This window comes from Helicoverpa armigera, chromosome 21, assembly GCF_030705265.1.
Source record: "Helicoverpa armigera isolate CAAS_96S chromosome 21, ASM3070526v1, whole genome shotgun sequence".
Classification (NCBI taxonomy): domain Eukaryota; kingdom Metazoa; phylum Arthropoda; class Insecta; order Lepidoptera; family Noctuidae; genus Helicoverpa; species Helicoverpa armigera.
The window spans coordinates 1,103,569-1,126,898 of record NC_087140.1 but is presented as its reverse complement, the minus strand read 5'-3'; the positions used below and the strand labels follow the sequence as shown (position 1 = coordinate 1,126,898).

The following is a 23,330-nucleotide window of genomic DNA, read 5'->3' as shown; positions in this document are numbered from 1 at the left end:
TGTTATTTCAGGCCCGAGTGAAAGAGGGTAAATGGAAATAGGTTCAAGTAAGTACGGAAGAAAGGCTGTTAATTTCTAGTAGGTGTAACTTCCAAAAGTTCGGCTGTCTTCGCAGCAAACTGCAATCATGAAGTTCATGTGTTTTCTTAATACTTTGTTAACTGTTATTACTATTCTATTTTCACATGATGTATAAGCAATTCTAGAAACATGGGTACTCAGTAACAGTGTGATTCTCTTTCAGTTACGCATTACTTTGACAAAAAAAAACTATTATGTGAATAAAGGAACATCATAAAAATCTAACAGCTTCTTTTGTACCCATATTATCTGCAAAATAAACGATTTGATTTGATTTGATTTGATTTGATTAGGTTACCTGGATCGCTCCATGCAAATCATTGGTAAACAAGCTACATTTGGTAAGACTGGCAGTCAATCCCGACGTTGGACAAATACTAAGTAGAGGTTAATGTACTACAAAATCGTCGCTATCACTGTGACCCCACCCTTATCACACGTGCGACATAAACGACACCACAGGTGACTGTTGTCGGATAATTTACGACATCAATTCCCGAAGTCACGCGCGATGCGTGCGATTTCTCACTGTTTTACCGACACCGACTTTATACGACTTTTCGTTTTGTATTAAAATGTCGTTGACTAATGCGATGGTATTTGGTAAGACATATGCGTTTGTGCTTGCGACTTTTATTTGGTGTTCTAAAGATAAGTTTGTTTAGTACAATTTGTTGTGCTTTTGGGAGTATTTTGGAATAATTTTGCGAGTCCTCGATATTCTTGCTGGAGTGGAATTTGGTTTGCTTCTTATAAACACACGGAAATACCAACAAAGTTTTGTCCGATCGACCAACGAACCTTCCTATTTAGATTCATTAACTACAAAATCTTACTAAGGGAACATTAAGGTAAAAAAAAAAAAACAATTTGTCCAAATCCAGCATTTTTCATCGTCACGAAGAACAATCTTGGGCAATTTCCCTTTATATAGGCCAACCTTTTCTTTGCCAACTCGTCGTTATCCCAGCAATATGTTGAGACCGCAATTTGTTCTGGGATTTGGCGATCAGGTTATGACGTCACAGGTCTTCAGAGGTCGCAATCGACATGGCATGTGGCTTGTAAGAGTTTTTATACCGACTTCGTGGAAAAAGGCTAACGAGCGAAGTGATTTTTGGCTTATATTCGTAGATTGAAGACGAAATTGAATTCTTATTTTTCTTCATTTTGATATGAGAGAATCTGAAGGTATATTTTTTTAACACAGTGCACAGTGGAAACTCCAAAATAAGTGAATGGAATTCAAATGGGCTGAAAAAAATGCCGACTAAGGCTTTCCAATAATCACAGCATGCACTCTAAAACTAAGTTAATATATGAATTATTCCAAATTCTATTTTCGAACCCGAAACATATATAGCTCTTTCTAACAAACCATAAATAATGACGGAAGTTTTTATTTGAACACCTTAAAGCCTCAAAAAGGAAACCTTTGGACGCATTAGCGGGCCACAAAAGGTAAATAGTACGGAAATCACTCGAAACGAAAAGGTCAAGTCGAAATAAAACCTAACAAACGACAATACAGGAAATGAAAGGGTGTTCGATTCCCGGTCAATAGAAATGGCTTCACTTTAAGAAAGTTTGTCTGTAGATATTTATAAAATGTTAGGAAAAATATGTAACGTTAATTTCCGTGTGACAGTTAATCGAGGCTTAGGATACTCGATAAATGTCATGGATTTAAAGTAAAGCCTGATTCCTTACTTCATCTGGTAGAGATTTACTTTTTAGGTGTTTTTGATTTTAGTGTATTGTTCTAAGGATTGAGCTTCTTTTTCAAACGTGAAATGCAAATAACTACCATTAGGTGGTCCTACTGGTGGTGGTGGTACTCAAAGATCTTTAGTTGTGGATCCAGAGTTTATTTAAGTACAGTGAAAGGTTTTTTTATCTGGAATTTCTGACCAGCTTGAATTATTCTACTTGGATAATTACAAGATACTCAGTGTTACCTACTACTACAATTCAGATATAATGTTTCAATGGGCTAAATCTGGTACGTGATTCGCCAATAAAAGGGTATCGACTTTCTTAATAAGACCTATCGTTACCAATCAGTATTAAACAACTCGACCCCTTAAACATAAAATAAAACCTAACCAAACCTAACTAACTAAACCTATTGACCTCATAATCCATTCCAACGATTCGTATCACCATTGTGTCCAAATGCCGGAACGAAAATAGCGCCAAAACAGCCACAAAATGGACGAATAAAGGCCCTGAATAGACGAGAGCGAATATTCAAGCACATTATACTAATTAAAGCTACGGACAGTCGTTTGTCAACGTGCGAAATGCAGAATGTGGAACTAGGAAAATGTTATTTAAACCCTCATTGGAATGACTATGATTTAGACATCTATTTTGGGAAATTACGTTTTGTCACATGTTGAGAAACTTGTGGTCCCAAAGGTTAAGTTTGGCTTGCTATACGATAAGCCCATGGCCAGTTCAACGACCTTACCCGTTGGGCTTTGTAACCTCATGTCGATAGCTTTAGAAGTAATAAGGTACAGGTAAGTCCTCATCTCATTCCTTAAATAGCTATAAATTGTACACAGTGACCACGGTATATAATAAATTTATTACAAAGAGGAAATAAATAGTTAAGTGTTTCATAAAGTACCCACGTCGTTATCCTTTCTCCTTTCATGAAAAAATTGGTGGTGATATGGTACAAAGGACCATACTTACCGGCGATTGTTAAAAATAACTTCCCTTAAAAATAAGCACATAAGATTCAAAATTACGTAACATAAATCACGCTCGACAAAATTTACGACCTGTCCAAAATAAAGCCTATCACACACCATTACACACTGGTTATGCCATAAAACTGGGGAATAAACCGTCAAGGGCCAATCAAAATAACCATGATGATGTTCTGAAAATTTAAATTAAATCCTTACTCACCATTTTTTTGCGGTGTGAACCGCTTTTTTAACTGCCTGATAGTAGTAAAATGCGATTCATCATCAAATTGATTTATAAACCCCCAACCAAGTTTATCGGCTCACTAAAAGTTTGCACTGTGAATTCGTTAAATGCACTGAATCTTGCTTCACTTCTATTAAAATTGCTTGAACCACTAACTGAATACTGAATGAATACCACTCTTCTATATAATAACGTCTGAATTTCACCATTTCACCAATCATTACTGAAACTATCACTGAATAGAGGGTATTGAAAATCAGATTCCTATGCCTTTTATATATTCGTCGCTTTTCAACTGGGAAATCTACCCGCAGTTTAAAAGCTATTGGTCAAACGCTTCAATCTAATTTGAGGGGCGGTTTTCACTCGTTCACTCGACGTTCTAGTTCAGTGTGAACTGTGCACTTCGGGTCTAAGGACTTGATCACATGGATATGAACTGATGACCTTGAGATAATAAGTGCGCTGAAAAGACTAATGTTTCTTTGTAGGAACCATTTTTAGGTATAAATGGATACCGAATATTGTGTTCGGAATCTAGTTGCGGACAGCCAATGAGTTTCGCGAGAAGAGGTGTACCTGATGGATAAATGGGGATGAACGGCTTTTTTTTTTTGGAAATTCATTTTAGAACTGTTAGTCGGCATTTCATTGTCCGTTTCACTCCTTCGTTGATCTGCGATATTCACTCAACATTCCAATACACGGGTGATCAAACGCTTAACCTGATTTGTGAACTACTTCAAACTGCACATTTGAAACACGTGTACAGGAACTGACGGCTATGCGTTGATTAATGCGGTTACAAAGGACCGTTGACTCCATGCTCATCAATGCAGGTTAACGTTACTTCTGCACTAAAGCACATACTAGTGGATTTGGTATTTTACAACCACGCCCGCATCAAGGTAGTTGCGTGGAAGAACCGTTTGGAAAATTTGCTTGTGTGAAAGCGCTCGTCATGCGAAGTAATGACATTTTAACTTCTTATAGTTTTCTTCAAATAACTTTGCTGCTCTTTAGTAAATTCACCATTGCCGATAAAATTCCTTATGTTTTTTTTTCTAGCAGTAAGTGCTTTATGTTGATGAATGAATCAGTCAGGATATGATTGTCATTTCCATACCCACGTATTAATTTAAAAAAGGATGTGTAACAAATAATTATTTAAATTGATCGTAACATTTATTATTGACCCATATTACATTAGTCTTTGTGGGCGATAAATAAAGTCCCTACAAGTTACACTTCAAATCAATTATCCTGAGAAATGTTAACCTAAATTAAATTATGTGAAAAGTTAACAATTTATGTTCAAAACGAATGTAAGTTACGCGCCATTTCCAATATTAACACTGACATAAATATTTACCAGCGGTTTACAATGGCTTTAAGGGTAAGTTTCATTTCAAAACAGTATTTTATGATAACTGTGGAGACAACCCTTTCGGTGTTTTTAGGTCCATTAAGAAGGAAGCATGCTTCCTCATGAGGAATGAAACTATGTAAGTAACAAAAAATCTCCGTAATTCTAAGTAAATGAAATAAGCTTTTATTTATTTTTATCATTAAAAATACTCAGCTTAAAAAATTTAGACTTTGGGAATAAATCTTACTTCTGATATAATAATTCTTTCATCACGAAAATATTCCTTTATTAATCGCTACAACCAACAAAATTAAGTAGCCCACCAAATTACCGCAACAAAAAATGAACCAACATACTTTTGAACACGAGTCCATTAAACCAATGACGGGCATAACTTCAACTTCTGGCTACTCAAAATACTTTGAAAGTTTCAAAAAATTTAAATGTTTTTCCTGCTTTTTGAAACTGGTCCTGCCCTTAACACACTCGTTGGGGCCACTGAAATGATTGATGACGGACTCTAAATTGCTCTGGGCCGTCGGCGCCTACAGGCCGAAATTTTGGACCACGCTCTTTACTTGCACTGTGGGGCAAGTTAGAAGAGGAAGGGGTAAGGTTGGTTAGTTAGATTTCATTTTTTACATAGGTATATGTGTTGTAAATATAAGCTTTTAAATCCCTTAACAGGACTGTAAAAGTCTGTAATTATGTTCAAATAATTTGCAAGGATTACATTATTTATTTTTAACAATATTCAAAGCATATTTTTGCAATTTGAAGATCAAATTTTGAACGGCCACAACATACTATGATTTGTGGAAATCGATCTAAAAGAAAAAATACTGAAAGATCTTAATACCTATCTATGTGCTAATAAAGAAAGTGCGGACGCAGATATACTATACCTACGATATGATAAATAGGGAGGTATATAACCTACCTATAAAGTTATTGCACACACAGATAATACATATTTCCTTTATGCTCTCCTAAAATTCTAACCCTCTCCTACCTTAAACCATCCAGGCACTCATGTCCGACACGCCAGCTCCAATTTACATGCAATCAGCCAATGGTAACAAGATATTGTACCTGTACTATTAGATTATTAAACGCCTTTGCTTTCACAGCACCAGTAACCGTAGGGTTAGATGATCGAGGAAAATAACCCGTTTCGCCGTTGCACAGTTTAAATATATTCTCTTGTAAACAGTTGCGAAGATACGTAACAACTTAACTCACACACCCTTGCTCGATGCCAGCCATGCGACACTCAGTGCTGACAGCACCGATAGCGCTGATTTAAAGGCTCGTCTATGCACATGCGTGTGTGAGTGACATTTTTACAAACTTTAGAAAGTAGCTTTACAACTGTTTACAAAAGGATCTACTAAACTGTGCTTGAAGCCAATTTTCACGACTGTCGATTTGGAATTTGAAAATGTTGGAGTGAGATGGAATTGTGGGGAAGCGAGATGGGAGATTTCCGTGATAAGGATGGTGGATATTGATTATGTAATTATGGGTTTTGATAATGAACGGTGATTAAGTAAATTAAACCAATCTATCGAAGTCTTGTCTTATGGGTATCGGTATTTCAAGATACGCCTCCAGTTCGTTGTTTGGCGAATACTTGTTTCGTCCTTTGAGAACTTCCACTAATTAATAAGACTGAAAATAAAGCAATTATGTAAACTATTGCATAAGAATGATTTTTTGAATTCTTGATTTCGTCTGAACAATTAGATTAAGATGTTAAGTCTAAATAACGTAGGTATGTATATGTTAATGAATTCTCAAAAACAAAAGCTCGACTATTCTCTCTAAACTCCCATTTCCCACATTTAACCGACTAAAGTTTTTAACTAATTCGAAATTTTCTAATCTAAATGCAAATCTTTTAAAAGTGGCGCCACTCGTAAATGACTTTTTTTGTAACTTTTGGGAAAGTTTACACAAAAAGAAATTCTACAAAGAACTCAAAAGGGTACGCGTGGAGTGGTATTAAATCTTTTTGAAAATTGATTTGAAAGTTTTGCCATATTTTTGTTCGATAAGAATTATTTTGGTGCGTTTACTTTTCTTTAATCGAATGTGTAGTAAATATGTGTATTAAGAGAATAGAGCACACAAACTAAAAAAAAAGGATTAGTAACTTTTTAAGAACTTAGGTAACTATAACATTCTTCATCTTACGGGTTGTATCATCTCTTAATAAATAAAAGCAGTCATTACAAAATTACAAATTTATTAAACACTTCACATTATTTACATACAGTAACAAAGTTTAAAACTAATTAAAATTAGGAATTTTAATGACGGAGGTGACAATAATCAATAAATTATAATATTTATTAATTTTCCACCGCTTAGAGAGTTTGTTAAGATATTAAAATTAATTCAAAAAGTGGATTCAGACTTTAGTTGCTCCCTATAATAATATTATGGTCAAATTGTAATAAATAAAAAAAAACCCCCGACCCAAAAAAAGTACGCAATAATTATGACAAAAGGTTAAAAACGCTAAACCCTATAAAAAGCAAAAAATAACTTTTAACACTACTTAAACTAAATTTTGTCGTGTCGGGGGACCGCTCTAATTCATTACTTTAGATATGTGTTTTTTTTTAAACGAATGTTGTAATTAGGTAGGTATCATTTGATTTATGTAAGTATTTATGAAGGTAAAAAGCGGTCCCCCGACACGTCAAAATTTAGTTTAAGTAGTGTTAAAAGTTATTTTTTGCTTTTTATAGGGTTTAGCGTTTTTAACCTTTTGTCATAATTATTGCGTACTTTTTTTGGGTCGGGGGTTTTTTTAAATTTATAATTTAATTTTATTTCATGCTTTTTAAAGGAGCTCCTTAATTTTTCCTTCTTTCTAAGATCTCAGCCAAAGGAAGCTGTTTAACAATCCTCATGACAAACTGGCTCTGGGAGAATTGCACAGATTGAGAAACAATAAAGATTAACCTTTGGACATTCTAGATTTTCAGCAAAAATATAAATCGGTTTATCCGTTTCATTCCGGCATTCCAGGGTTTCATCCGCCACATCCCATTTCCAGCATCAGGTTCTCGTCAATCAGGAACATGAAGAGAACTCGTCAAGACAAATTCAACGAGCCCAAACTCGATGGGTTTACTAAAAGGCAGTTCAGGGTTACGTCTCCTACCTTCGTGCCCTAACAGCAGACCAGCTCAGTGGTTCCAAAAGACATTAGTGTTTCAAATTTCAGATCCCACATATACTTGCAAGTAAACTGAGCGTGTAACATTCCTATCACATCTAGCAAACGAGCTGATGACCTTGAAGACCTGAACCGATTTCCACCAAACATAGCTAAGAACACTCCCGACTGACATACCTTTTAAACAAAAAAAACCGCATTACAATCGGATCATCCGTTTGGGAGCTACGATGCCACATACACACACACACACACACACACACACACACACACACACACACACACAGACACGTCAAACTTATAACACCCCGTCGTTTTTGCGTCGGGGGTTAAAAAAAATGAAAGTAAGTAGGTAGGTATACTATTAACTTAAAGTTCCACGTTTATCTCACTTTCTTACTTTAGTCGGTCAATTTGAATAACTTAATCCCTAACATACTCTCTATATGTCAAGAAGTACACTCAGAGGCAATTATATCTGGTCAGTTTTTGTTAATACAACCGTGCACGCGTTGGGGTAACTACTGTCATCACGTCCATAAAAACCCTACGCTTATCTCCAGGGTACCTTCTATCTCAGTGCCAACTTTTACACCATTACCTACATTATTTTAATGTTACACCTAAATTGGTTCAACCATTTTGTCGTGTAACATTGTATTATTGTAACACCCATACAGAATTAACTTCGCGCTTATAACATTAAAACTTATAAGTACGAACTTTAACTCACCCAATATTATTGCAACGAAGTGTACTTCCTAAAATAATTTATCGTTATCTAGTATAAGAATATGGTGCCGTCGGAATGGTTTTCAACTTTGATCGTGGGCGGCGGCGGGTCCCTTTCCAAGAGGTAGGCTCGAACTTGAATGAGTACCACGTTGGCTACTGAACATAACAGGGCTACGAGTAACAACCTGGAAATAGAAAATATAACGTTAAGAAGAAAGTATAACCTTAAATATAAAATTAAGAAACAGTTTCCATCAAATAACTTTGCAATTCTGAAGTTAGCTCATTTGTTCGAACAGATGTGATCAAGAAGCTTTGCTTATCTGAAGTTGCTCATCCATCCTCCGAGCCTTTTCCCAATCATGTTGGGGTCGGCTTCCAGTCTAACCGGATTCAGCTGAGTACCAGTGCTTTACAAGAAGCGACTGCCTATCTGACCTCCTCAACCCAGTAACCCGGGCAACCCGATACCCCGATGGTTAGACTGGTGTCAGACTTACTGGCTTCTGACTACCCGTAACGACTGCCAAGGATGTTCAATGACAGCCGGGACCTACAGTTTAACGTGCCATCCGAAACACAGCCAATGGTGTCTAAGATTTACTTAGAAAGTACATACAAACTTAGAAAAGTTGCATTGGTACTTGCCTGACCTGGGATCGAACCCGCGCCCTCGTACTTGAGGTTGGTCCTTTACCCACTAGGCCACCACGACTTTATCTGAAGTTATCTGAAGTTGCTGACTTCAAAATAATCAAAAAATAATGTTATACAGACAAGTTATTTGACGCGAAGTGTAACGGTAAGGATAAAAATATATATGTATAGTAGAAGTATATATCAGAGAAATGGTGGAATCATTAAATTATTTTAAGATGATATAACTCAAACTCAAATGGGCGGTTACACCTAAATGTTGCCGCACTTCGGGCTTTAGCCGTAACGCCCGTAACATATACATAATACATATACTGAAAAAGTATAAGTAGCTATATTTATTTGACTTTGGCCTTTTAGCCTTTTTAAAGTAATAAATACACTTACCAATAAGAGAACCCAAGTCCAGAGGCAGCGGTATAAATGCCAAGCGCTACGTATGACAACGCGAGGTGCTCATTCAATCCTGACGATAGCCAATATATGCCGAACATTAGCATCACCAGCACGCCCACGAATATGGTCCCTAAGTTTGTGTATAAACATCCTGAAAAAGGATAAAGGAAAATATTATATAATTTTGATGTAGGTAGTCGGAATAATACCTCCATCTGTACAGACAAATAGATCTAGAAATAGCATGTTGAAGTTTGAAAGTATAGACGGATTCATGTATTATATTTGTAAAAAAATGTGTTCTATATGTAGGTGAGTATTATGAGTCCAATTTTGACCACTGATCATTGAGCAGTTTATAAGATGTTACAAGAAACAGATTCTAACATTAACTAAGAAGGTCCTCGTCATTTGTAATATTTTATGTTTATTTTTACGTGGAAGCTGAAATTTACATATTTTGGAAACAAGACAAGATCATGTTTTTTGCTCAATTTTTTATTTAAATTAAGTAACTTTGTAACTTTTTATGAAGTCAGATAGATAAAAAACAAGTAAAAATCAAGACGACTAAAACACATGTAAATTCTTACCAGGTAATCCAAATATAGGTTCAGTAGGGTTCCTAGTGGCGTTAAGGATGGCCAGACCAGCAGCCACGACGGCTAGCACCAGTTGTATGATGAGCAGAGCGATCAGCGCCACGTAGAGGCCGAATGTAATCACCGGAGCACGTGACACTGGAATATCGAGAGAAAGATATTATTAAAAGATCGTGATTATGTAAGGGTCACTGCCTCGTTGGTCTAGGTGTCGCGAGCGCGGTTACTGAGCACGAGGTCTCAGGTTCGACTTCGGAGTCGGGTCGAAATCACTTTTGGGGTTTTACAAACTTTCACAAAGGAGCCCAGAGCCTGGAAGTTGGTGACGTGCATCGGAGAGCACGTAAATGTCTGTCCTGTGCGTGATTTCTCTCCGGTCGTGCCGTCCCATCGGACTATGAGAGTGAAGGAATAGTAAGTGCACCTGTGTCAGCACAAATGCTTGTGCACTACAATATGTCCTGCGCAGTGGGCTAATCTCCTTACATGAGAACAACCACCGTAGCAGACAATCGGCTAGAAAGACATCATGTATGGATCGAAAGGGATGGGTAAATTGAAAAGTTAAGCAACGGTTAGATTTGTTGGTCCGTTAATAGGTGATTATCTCCTATGACAATTAATTTCCTCCGTGTTTTCGGAGGGCACGATAAATTGGTTGGTCGAAGCATTTGTATAACTTTGGTGGTAGTTTTTGGTAGCCTGAAGCCAGGAAGTCATACAATAATTTCTCAATAACAGCTCTATATAAGATTCTGCGTTTAGCCCACTTTTGAACGTAAACAACTTATTGAATGGATTGGAAATGATTCCCATTGGAATAATGGTGGTCGCGAAGAATTAAGTAGAATATAAATAAACATACAAGGATTCGTAGTATCGAATTCGGTTGTGGCCAGGCAATCGGCAGTCGGTCTGAAACCTCGGGCTAGGGCTCGCACCTGAAAACATTGTTAATATTACATAACCATTCAAGTGACAAAAAAGTGCTTGTAATCATAACCTGAGATTCAATGTTATGTTGATTTTTGACACTTACTCAAATATTAGATTAGACACTAAAATAAGTCTACTTTTACGGACTTTATCGCGGTTATATTAATATTATTTAATCCCGAGTTTTTGAATCCTTTACAGCATCTATGGTCACGGGTAGACTAAGGTGTTGATCGTTTTGATATTCCAATGGATCCGAAACGTCAGGATTAAAATTAAATAAAATTAATATAACCGCAATAAAATCTGTAAAAGTAGTTTTGTTTAAATTCAATGTTATTTTAAAGGAACACTTTTAGAAGATCATCCAAACTAATATTATAAATGCGAAAGTAACTCTGTCTGACTGTCTGTCTGTCTGTCTGTCTGTCTGTCTGTCTGTCTGTCTGTCTTTTCTTCACGCCTAAACTACTGAACCGATTTGTGTGAAATTTGGTACAGACATAGTTTGAAACTTGAGAAAGGACATAGGATAGTTTTTATTACAAAAAAAAATAAAAATAAAATTATTCCGGACATATAGCGCCATCTATTGGTCAAATCAAAAATCTGCTGGTAGTCACTATTCCACGCGAACGAAGTTGCGGGCAAAAGCTAGTTATTGTATATTTTGTTATCAAAAATATCTTACCTCTGTTAATCTGGCTTCTGGATCAGTCTTGCAACTAACAGCGCAGGCATTGAGTTCGGGCGCACATGTCACTGCAAGGAGAAATAATAATCAATTTGTATATTTTTACTATTATCTAAAAAATAATATATCTTTTGGGTTCTTTTCTGGAACAACTATACTCCATTTAAAATAACATTAGAAATTTAAGTAAACCTTTTTTACTGTTTGTTCAACCGATTTTGACTTCTTTTGCGTTAGTAGTATGATTAATGGCGGCTGCAGTAAATACTTGGTATTGTAACCACTATTTTGCTTTCAATTCCGTTCTTTTGTCTACGGAATAGAAGTCAAAATCGGTTGAACAAACAGTAAAAAAGGTTTACTTAAATTTCTAATGTTATTTTAAATGGAGTATAGGTAGACCTAAAAATATTCGACACTGTAGGCTTCAGCGTACTTGACATTAAAAACTCATTATTAGTTGAAAACGTAGATCTGAAGCACAATAAAATCTATTTATATATTCTTTGTCCTACGAATGCTTAAAATAGAGAAATCATAGTGAAAACCTTTTAGAGTAATTTAGAGACTTTGATATGGAATTCAATAATCCGTCTCATAATTAATCTTTACTAATACTATATATACGAAAGTAGCTGGCTGTCTATCTGTCCGATGTCTGTTTGCTTTCATGTTAAAATAACAGATTTACTAAACCAATTCAAATTACATTTGGTACACACGATAATCTAGAACCCATGACTACTTTTTACTCAGTTACCTACGCAAAGTGGTTGATTTTTATTGGGTTTATCAGATAGTATTTTTACGATGATGGAGGGAAAACTTTTATCTTTATATAGATACCATCTTTTTTTTTCTTTTTTTTTCCGACGTCAAAAATCATCAAATGACCCCTCCCCCTGTGGGTTAGCAGCGGTGAGGGAGTGTCAGACTCTTACTGACTAAAAACCGTCGTGTTCCGTCATAGGCCTTTTATGTACCAGGGCCGCGGTATCTCTTTCGAACAACCCGCAGATATAGATACCATCTTAAAGTAGGAACCTAATCGTAGAAAAACCTAAAGACAGAAACTATTATAGTGCTTCTTAAAGAAAATTACATTTTTATAAAACAACAGCCATACAACTAAGATGAATATCTTATTCTAAACTTGTCACAAGAAACGTATACCTATTGTCTTGTAGTTTAATTCCTTCCTATCTGTAGAGCCATTAAACTAACGCAACAGAACGAATTCTAGTGTCTGGTAGACTAAACGACGACAAGAGTTGTATCTTCAGGCTTCAAGATTAAAATATATTTCTTTACTAAAGTCAATAGATATAATCAAAGATATACTTAGTAGATGAGTGTTGTTTTCAATTTTGCACAGTTGCATGTTAATGACATTACACAAGTGGTGACTACATAAAATGCACATAATGTATGATTTCAGATATAATGTTTTATGTTTGATTAAAATAATGCGGTTTATTACATATGTAAGTGAGAACTTTATAACACTCAATTTATTTATATCTTGTTATTCAAGTAATCTATCAAAATAAAATATTGGAAAGTAGCAATAACGTTATTCAATTCTCTCTTCACAATGGAAAAGTTTATCCTCCTTATATCAGAATCGCTGCCACCTTAAGCAGAAGATTATCTTCAAAACCACTTGGGTAACAATCGGTAGTAACTAATGGCAGCTGGTGGCAATTAGGTAGCAACTCTCTATACGCACACCAATGAAACATGTAAGTAGGCATTCAAAAAAAGGTTAGTCTCCGTCGCTTACTTTGTGGCTTAAACATAAACGATAAAAGTGATGATAAAAGTTATTAGTTAGGCTTTTTAACGCGAAAATGTTTTGTAGAGCCTATAGCAAATTTTGATCAAAATGATTTACGATTAAAATACTCAACTGCTGAAGTTTTGTATAGGTTTTGTCTAACCCTTTCTTAGCCTGTATAGCTCCCAGACAAGGCATTGTTGCCCTTTAGATATTAAGGATCTCGAGAGGTCGGAAATATAGATTCTGTACTTTTGAAATGTTAGTTTCTATAGACTTTTGAGATGTGTTTTCAGGGCTCCGTACCTCGAAAAGAAAATCTTAGAAAATTACGGGGATCACTCGAGGCCAACTCCCATTTATTAAGTTGATTTTTTTGCAAAATGGCCCCTCACCATTGAATAAAGTATGTACTTACAAAGTGAGCTGATTTACTTTTGGATAACAACGAATTTGGCTGGAAAAGGAGCTGTCAACACGAAAATCGAATTTTTGACAACTAAATACGATTAAAAACGTATTTTCGAAAATTATTCATAGAAATATACCTGTTTGCTTTCAGAACCATATCAGTTCTTGCTCGTCAGTATTAGGTACTGTCGGCTAATAAATAATAAATACACCATACAACAGTTAGGTTTGAATTTTAGTAAAGAAAATTTTTCACACACAATTTTTTATTTATAATAAACAATATTTAAAAAAGCATAAAAAAATCAATTCCTGCAGGTACTTTGTATAGAAGCATTGGTGAGCGATTCCTACTAGCATGTCCGGGTTTTCATTAAATAACAAAACACTGTGTGTTAATCAAATACTCTGGTTAATTGGGATTACCTAAATGTATTATTTTCGTGAAAGAATCGTACCTACTGGTGTAACTAAGAGTAGTTAATAGGTCCAAACACACATAGGTACAAATAAAAAATAATTTAGATACCTACAACTTTTCTGTTAGGTGATCAAAGATTCAACGACTTTATATTGAATAGCTACACCTACTACTTAGGTAAATGTAACTCTGAGGTACCAACTAGGTACTTAATGGAAAGATAATTTATGGCCGCTGCCTACTTAAAGTAAAATTTTGCAGTCGCCCAAATTCGGGAGGCGTGTCACTAGTTATAATAAAGATTACCAAGAAATAAGCATCGACCTGAACTAATTAAAATATAAATCATTCTGTTATTGCTATCATAAATCTGGTCCGTGAAGAGAAATTCAAAATGTTTTGCGGTTTAATATTAAAAGTGCTAGCGTCGATTTAATAATGTAGTGCTTACATTTCTGGGGCTCGCAGTTTAATTACACTCGGAAGATATTAATTTGGGTCATTTGCGAAATAATTTCATCGAAAATATTAATTAGGTTAATTTTTGCATAAAAATTAATGATCCTCCGCCTAACATTTTCCGAACTATGACTATATAGGCGTGAGATTGGGATTGGAGAGGTCAAACAGGCAGTTGTTTTATGTAAAACACGCTTATTTCGCTGCATCCAGTTAAACTGAAAGCCGATCCCAAGAAGAAGGCTAGACAGATGATGATGATATAAATCAATACTCACTGTACAAGGTGTGAACATCTGGAGTGATGAGAGGCCGTAAGATAATCTCTCCTCTAAAGAGGCCATAGTTGATATCATTGGCGTTTGCTTGGCCCGGTGCTGTGGCTGTGGATACAACCTGAAACGAGGTAGGTTAAAAAGTTTGTGAGATGGAAATCGATAAACACAAATTGGTGGTACAAATGTCTTCTCAATCATCCTACGACAGGGCCGCTCATACTCGGATGTTGGTTCTGTGATTCATGGTTGTGCTTGAGAATTTCGTGGTGTGTATAATGTACCTAATAATAATGCCTAAATAAGTGCGAGTGGCGAGTGGCAACTTTGATTGGTGAAATGCTCTCAGCATCTTACCTATTATGCCCCGCAGTTGAGGCGACGTGGGGGAGAAAGCACACCGTGGTGACACTATCAATTATGCGGATTGTGAATATTGGAAATATTGCTACCAATGTCAAAGTTATTACCTAATAATTGTTTTTCTACATTTAAAGTTTAGTAAATTATAATAACTTCATCCTCAAAAATTACAAGTAATGATGGTACAATTCATATAGCTTTTTGCAAGAAATTGAGGGAGTTTCTTTTTATCAACGATATAAATTTATAGTGTCCATAAATGCAGAAATATCTACAACAGATTATGGGCAAATTGACGCTAGATAGTAAACTTTCCCTCGACAATTTGCATATGATTAGGCGTGTGCAATCTACAGCTATTTATCAATTGAGATCATTATTTGACAATTTGGGTAATTTTTTTATCAAAATTCGTTTTCGCGTTTACCTACCTAACAATACCCAATTAGGTAGGTACATAAAACATCTCTGGACAAGATTAGACTACATAGCTTTGAACTAGGCAATGTAAGCAAAATGAAGGTTTCTCGATGTTATTCAGTAGCTACAAAAGACCCTGAGATGACCGTCAATCATGTTTATTCAACAATCGCACTTGAAAGGCTGTACAGATTTAGATAAAGCTTGACACACTTAAAAAATCATCGCTAAGATAGTCTATAATACCGGATATCCAGATTCCCAAGAAAACGATGTCATGATTGCTAGATAAGGGAACTTTAGGTACAGTACCTAGGTTAATAAAAGTACCATACTTACCCAACTGTCACTAGCTAGTGCCACAACAATCAATAGAACACTCAGTATACTGGACAAAAATGCACCAAAAATATATCCGCGCCGTGTGACCGCCATTTTGACAGTACCGACAATACTAAAAGATTACTTCGCATTATTTCTATCAACAATTATCGCTGATAATGGATAATCTTCTGATAATAACTGAATATTTTTAATGACTCAGGCTAGTATCCTACGCGTTTGGATAACGCATTTCTAAATTACGTAGGTATAGGAAGGTACCTACAATCTTCAACGTGGATATTTCTTTTACAATTACCTACCTAAGCTCTTTTGGGGAAGTACTTAGGTGCCCACTAAGCAGGCCCGCCGCTAGCTGTTTGTTCGCCCGCGTGCGAAACCGATTATGCCGCCCTACGACTACATATTATACTGGGTTTTGTCAAAAAATATATAAGGGGGGGGGGGTCCAGGGGGTCCGGACCCACCCGCCCATTCATATCCATTTTACTTGTCCAACAGAAAAAAATATGTACATGCACCGCTCTGATTGCAGAAAACGCACTTCCTTTTGGATACATAAATATTGCGATAGGTACATAACATATATTACACATAACTTTTTATTTACTTGAAATGCTTGAGTCTTAGAGTTACCTAAGAAGTCCTGGGTTAGCCCATAAGCAGACTAAGCAATTGCTTAGGGCAACAATGCAGTGCAATCATTACCCAAGTGGCCCCTATGTATTGAAAGATTGTGATTAATGGGTAGGTACCAACATAATGTATATCAAAGTGCTTAGAACAGATTATGGGTAACTTAAACTAACGAACTTAAATTATCTACAGCAATGTTTAATTTCAGTAAAATATGTTATTAATGGGTTTTTAATAACGCATGAGACATATTCCATATGTAAGGAAGCGCGAGCGAAGCGAGCGCGAAATTTATTTAGTCTAAGGACACAAAACAAACAAAAACCACTGTAAATTAACAAAGCAAAGTCAAAAAGTAAGATATGCACAGAAATGAAGTGCAAATGTACATGAAGCCGCGAGCGAAGCGAGCGCGATTTTTTCCTTAGAGTTTTCATGAAGTAAACATACCATAAAAAGCCAAAGTGAACAAAAACTATAACGGACGTGCGCGAAAAAGGATTTTTCGGAATTGAAGGCCTCAACAATTAAACAAAGATAAATTGCGATCAGTGCAGTTGGTGAATGCAAATATGCGTGAATGTGTCTCCTGATTGCGCGAGCAAAGCGAGCGCGAAATTTTTTGTAATATTTTAGAACTCAAAACAAAAATTACTTAAAATTTTGCCCAAACGTACATAACTCTTTGAGTTTTGGATCACTAAAAGTCCTAAACATATATAGTAAAAAGCGACTGTGAAGTGAAGCAGCCGCGAGCGAAGGGAGCGCGAATTTTTTTGAGTTTTGGGACATAAAAGTAGTGTTTCTTCGATAATTTCTCAAATTTAACGCCGAATTAAACACAAATTCGCCTTGGGCGCCCCTGAGCCCGCGGCGCCCGGGTTATTCGCACACGCTGCACCATAGGTTAAGATGGCCTTGATGCTATCCATTCATTTGGATACAGTTCTTGTAAGTTGCAAGCTTTGATGAAATTTAAAACAAAAATAGGAGTAACATTCTGATCAAGGATTGGTTGGGGTTGGGGGCGCCTGCGGCGCCCCTCATATCCGGCGCCCTGGGCCGTCGCCCAACCGCGCCCTACCCTAAAACCGCTACTGACTGCTATATCTGACATGGAGGCGCGAGCGCAGCTAGCGCGAATTTTTTTGGGGACGCAAAGGATGAACCCGTCAAAATTGATAGGGGACGACCAAAGCGAGGGCGGTTTTTCTGAAATTTTATTGCTAATCTACCTACTCATCTATTTTTAGTAAAAATATTTTTATTACGTAATTATGGTTTAATTTTGCCGCCCCCTAAATAGTGCCGCCCAGGGCATTTGCCCCCCCTGCTACGCCAATTGTTGATCTTAAATCGTTTGTAATTATTATTAATTTTGAAAATGATCAACAGATTTAACTGAAACCGGCAGTGTAAGTAATATTCTTAGCGCTATTGCTGTGTTTGGAAATATTGAAATCAAATAATTGGTAAAAAGATATTGTTTTTTTTTTAATATAACGTGATAAGTCGATTTGCCGCCCCCTAGGATGTGCCGCCCGCGTGCGGTGCACGCGCTGCACGCCCGCTTACGGCGGGCCTGCCACTAAGTAGGTACTTTTAGATCCGACGTCTTGGTCGCAAGACGAAACTGACGTGAACGGGATTTCGAGTTCGATTCTGTGTCAGGCCATAATCAATTTGTAAGTTTTTCAAGTCAGGGTCCCAGCTGAGAAACACCCCGATCCTAGAAGGTCGGCAATTGCAGTCCACGGCTAGCATTCAAAACCTACCTTTACCATAGGGTAACATATCACCAAGATATCCGAGTTGAAGTGATCAGATATGCAGTTGCTCCATGTAAAACGGTTAGACTGGACGCCGCGCCGTCCCCTGACATACTTGGGAAAAAGGTAGACACATGACAGTCATTCATTCAGTCTACATTTACCGTAGTACGTTATGAAGATAGTTGTTTACCTTTCTTGTTACGAATAACGAAATCATTTGTTTCTATATAATTATAATGAGTGTCACAGGAACAAACAAAATAACGACAAACAATAGACTTTTGTATTTTAATTCTGACTACTTTACCTACAAGGTATTTATTCAGTTATTATAATGTAGGTAGGCACTTTTAACCTATATTTAGGTGTAGTTTTATCGAAATCTGTTTCGTAGTTTCTGCGTCAAATTGTAAGAAACATCCAAAAGTGGTACGTTTGTAATGAAAAAATCGTTTTATTCATCCGTTTTGTTATCTAACAAAATTGAGTCATAATTAAAATACTTACAGCTATATACTTCTTTGTACAAAAATGTAATAATGGATTGATTGAAGATCTTATCTTTTCTATATCTATACTTAGGTAGGTATGTATAAAATCACAACTATTGATAAACTGTGATTTAGTTTAGATATTAGTTTGTTGTGTATTTAACTAACATACCCCGAATCCCCGATAATACTAATGGTTCATTTTATCTGATTTAGCTGGAAAATCGTTATTTTCATTTCAGCGGAATAGTTCAAAGAAAAATCTAAAACAACACAACAACACATTTCAGCCAGTTCAATTTGTATTGCCAACTAAAAAAAAATGATTTCAATGATGCGTAAAACAAGGCAAGATGTACCTACTCTATGCATAGATGTACAAATAAAACACATATTTCTCAACAGGACACATTTAATGACAGAAAAATACAAAACAAATATCAACTGAGAAAAAAAAATAAACATAGACAATCATTTCCAGAACTTTCTTAAAACAAAAACTCAAATCGCCTTCATACCATCCAAAACCACCATTTTGACGTTTCTAATACTAGTCCTACGAGTATGCGAAATTACTCTTAAACTTAAATGCCATAAGGATCAAAGTCCAATGAAGAAGTATTTAGTTGGCTTTCTGGAAGTACTGCTTGCTTCCCTGAGGATTGGGGATAATTGTGGCAGAATTCGTTTCTGGGTTCCAATTGGCTGGGCACACTGAAAACAAAAACAAATGAATTTAAAAATATATATCTTAACTAATATTAAAAATTCCTAATATTAAAATGCATAAGTAATTCTGTCTGTCTAACGCCATAACTACTGAACTTGTTTGAATGAAATTTAGTACGATATAGCCTATAGCCAGAGAGCTAAATCGGTAATTGTTTATCTGGGTGCGGGAAGTTGTTCCCGCGGGACGCGGGTGGAGCTGCGGGGCACAGCTAGCTAGTCATCTCATATATGGAACTAAAACTAGTTTATTTTTTTTGTATAATGTAGTAGAAAAGAAAAAATGTTTAGTATTACAGTCTTGTCAAATATCTTTGGCAATCCGAAGTTGGCTACAAGTCACTTCAGTTAAAACGTAAGAACGAGGTGTCTCTTACTTACTTAATTGACAAGAAAGTACATAGCTAACATTGGTATACCTACTGGTATCTAAGATACAATAATGTGTGAAAACTGAATCATTAATACTTGCCTGGATTTGAACCAGTTCATAATGTACTATGAGGCGATAGAGCAGTTTAAAATTTATTTTAAGCCCCAGACTGGCTTTAATGTGTTAAAATTCTTCGAGATATTTATCTGAATGACCTGTAATATTAAAAACTAGCTGTTTCACCCGCGTCCCAGCTGAACTAATTCTCGTACCGTTATAAAATATAGCCTATTTTATTTAGGGGTATTGCAGCTTTCCAATGGAAAAGGTTTTTTCAAATCGGTTCAATAGTTTCGGCGTCTTCAGTATACAAACGAAGAAACAAAAAAAAAAATTCCTCTTTATTATATCAGTATAGAAAACTGGCTGTTTCCCACGATTCAACTTATCGACTGTATGTATATGTAAACTTATATACGTACTGCTAGCATGACCAAAACAATCAGTTACGAGTGAACTAACGAAGCGTTTGAGTTCTATGAGATCTGTCAAAAATGATTGGTATTACAAAAATGGGCGAGTTTCAAAGAAGTCGTATGAGGGAACACCTGCATTCAGGCGCGGCTACTTTCTTAAGAGATTTTGCGTTATGACATCTCCCCAAGTAATTTTGTTCTCTATACTTTTTACATACCTTCACCATGTTTGTCAGCAAACTGGAAGGCTTTCACAAGCCTTAGGGTTTCGTCAACTGATCTGCCGACGGGCAGGTCATTGACCGACATGTGCTTTAGTACGCCGTTCCTATCGATGACAAATAAACCTGAAAATCAAGCAGAAATATTTCAATAGACTGAATTAATGACTTAGAAATTGACGTCCGAAGAAAATAATTTTAAAAAAATGTCACTATGTTTTGATGTTAAAGTCTGTGTGTTAAAGGATGTGGACTATGCGACTTTATAAACACTGTTTTGCACGGTGTTAGCCGCGTCCCTGGGAAACTTTTTCCCTTATCAAAAATATTGGCCAAGTAGGTTGAGGGGGTCAGATAGTCTGTCGCTCCTTATAAAGCACTGGTACTCAGCCGCATACAGTTAGACTGGAACTCGACCCCAACATAGTTGTGAAAAGGCTCAGAAGACGAGTTTACATAAAATAATCTTCATTGCTGTTCGTTAGTCTCACTAAAAGTCGAGAATGGCTGGACCGATTTGGCTTATTTTGGTTTTAAAATTTTTGTAGAGGTCCAGGGAAGGTTTAAACGATACGAAGTTCGCGGGATCAGCTAGTTAGAGATAAAAATTATTAACTACCTCGAAGCGCAAAACCGGCGTCCAGAAGAACATTGTAGTCTCGTGAAATTGTCTTCTGGTAGTCAGAAAGGAGAGGGATTTCTATCTTGCCAAGACCACCATCCTGTAATACAGAAATTATGTCATGTTTTAGTAACATACCAATTTAAAAAATAAAAAACAGTAATAATTTAATGAAAAAGAGTGAAGATACATTATGTTAGTCATTACGTCACTTCTAACTAAGAAATATTTGGTACTAAAAACAGCTTTGGCAGTCAATTTTGATAGTCAGAAGCTAGTAAGTCTGACAACCAGTCCAAACAAGGGGTATTAGGTTGTCCAGGTAAAGCAAAAAAATCCCTATAAAGCACTAGTACTCAGCTGTGTCCTGTTAGACTGGTAGCCAACCCCAACTTACTTGGGAAAAGGCTCAGAAGATGGTAGTTAAATACAACATACCTTCCTAGGTGTATTGGTCCATGCAAGGTGGCTGAATTCAGAGTCAGTAGACACACCAATGACCTGGCAGTCAATGCTCTCAAACTCTTTAGCTCTGTCACTGAACGCAATCAGCTCGGTGGGGCAGACGAATGTGCTGAAAATCAAAGTCAAAATCATTTAATTTCCATAACTCTTAAATACAATAACTTTCACTATGGGCCCTTAACTAGAAACAATAGGAATAAATATCTTATGTAAATTATTTATCCATATTAAAGGTTTTTTTACCTGTTTGTAAAAGTTGGAATTTGCCAGATTTATAATTATCATTTCTCTTAGGTCAAAATCCACCTAGTACAAAACAATGTCTTAATTGTTTCAAGTAGTTACTTTTTAAGTACACGTTTTCTAATAAGTTGGAATAACTCTATGGCTTACTACATTAGCTCCCTCTTTCAAAAATATTTGTTAAAACGATTGAGTATATATTTTTTTCAATTCCAACTTTCCCAAAATATACTCCATACTTACAAATCTAATGGATAGAACAGCAGAACAACATATTTTCCATTGTAGTCTGAGAGTTTCAGCCTGTTGAATTCACCGTTGACAACTGCGGTTGCTTCGAAGTGAGGTGCGGGTTGCTGGACCTTTGGTACAAATGCAGCACTGGCTGGAAATAGTATTAAGAGATTAATATTTGATACAACCAACCTCTCAATCACGAGTGTGGGTTCGATTTCATGTCAGGCACAGCACGTACCAATGCCACTTTTATAAGCTCTTATGTACTTTCCAAGTATATAGTACCTGGTAACAGTTTGGTTATAGTTATAGTTAAATAGTGCAACTCACTCTTTGGGTCTTGCAATACTTACCACAAATTATTGTTAGACCAGGAATATACATACATTTTAATATGTTTGGATAACTTGGAATAACTTTATTCCATGTTATCAATAAAGGGGACATAAACAAAGGAATGTAAAATTTATATTTTGCTTAAAATCCGTTGAAATAAGAAGTTACAGCTATTTTATAGGTTATGTAACAAACAAATTACAAAAACAAAAAAAAACTTACTGGTAGAAAAGTTCAAGACCTTCGCCGAAGATATGGCTGGGGCAAAGACCTTTGGAATTAGAAAAAAAAATATGTTAGAGGTCATCATTAGACAGCTTTTTCTGGATACTTTTATCATCATTAGAACTTACCCTGCGAGCCAAAGTTTTTACTAAGAACGACATGTTTTTACTGTCAGTAACGCTACAAAAATCAAATTCAGGGGAAGACTAGATTTTTTAGATATAAATCAGTGATAATAATTCTAGTATTTTCTTTTCTTTCCGGTTAGAACGGAATCGTATCGCTTTTGTCAAATGAATTAGATTGGAAATGACAGTGACAGTAACATTGTCAGATTGTCTGTCATGACAGCTGTCTTTTTAGGGTTCCGTAAGCAACAAGGAACCATTATACTTACCCCATGTCTGTCTGTCTGTCCGTCAATTGACAT

At 36.1% G+C, this 23,330-nt stretch overlaps 2 protein-coding genes across 2 annotated transcripts; both read right to left on the bottom strand.

Annotated features, from left to right (window-relative positions):
• Positions 1 to 6,627: 6,627 nt before the first annotated feature.
• On the bottom strand, positions 6,628 to 16,212 carry LOC135118369 (uncharacterized). Its single transcript, XM_064040204.1, has 7 exons — positions 16,072 to 16,212; positions 14,953 to 15,070; positions 11,604 to 11,674; positions 10,842 to 10,917; positions 9,968 to 10,114; positions 9,366 to 9,525; positions 6,628 to 8,506 (listed from the first exon to the last, which is right to left on the bottom strand). Exons 1-7 carry the CDS (start codon positions 16,165 to 16,167, stop codon positions 8,368 to 8,370), a joined length of 807 nt encoding a protein of 268 aa, XP_063896274.1. The 5' UTR covers positions 16,168 to 16,212; the 3' UTR covers positions 6,628 to 8,367.
• Positions 16,213 to 19,464: 3,252 nt separating this feature from the next.
• On the bottom strand, positions 19,465 to 23,188 carry LOC126056331 (peroxiredoxin-2). The gene is made up of 7 exons (XM_064040197.1): positions 23,029 to 23,188; positions 22,898 to 22,946; positions 22,346 to 22,487; positions 21,833 to 21,968; positions 21,392 to 21,494; positions 20,770 to 20,898; positions 19,465 to 19,687 (listed from the first exon to the last, which is right to left on the bottom strand). Exons 1-7 carry the CDS (start codon positions 23,059 to 23,061, stop codon positions 19,596 to 19,598), a joined length of 684 nt encoding a protein of 227 aa, XP_063896267.1. The 5' UTR covers positions 23,062 to 23,188; the 3' UTR covers positions 19,465 to 19,595.
• Between the last annotated feature and the right edge of the window lie 142 nt (positions 23,189 to 23,330).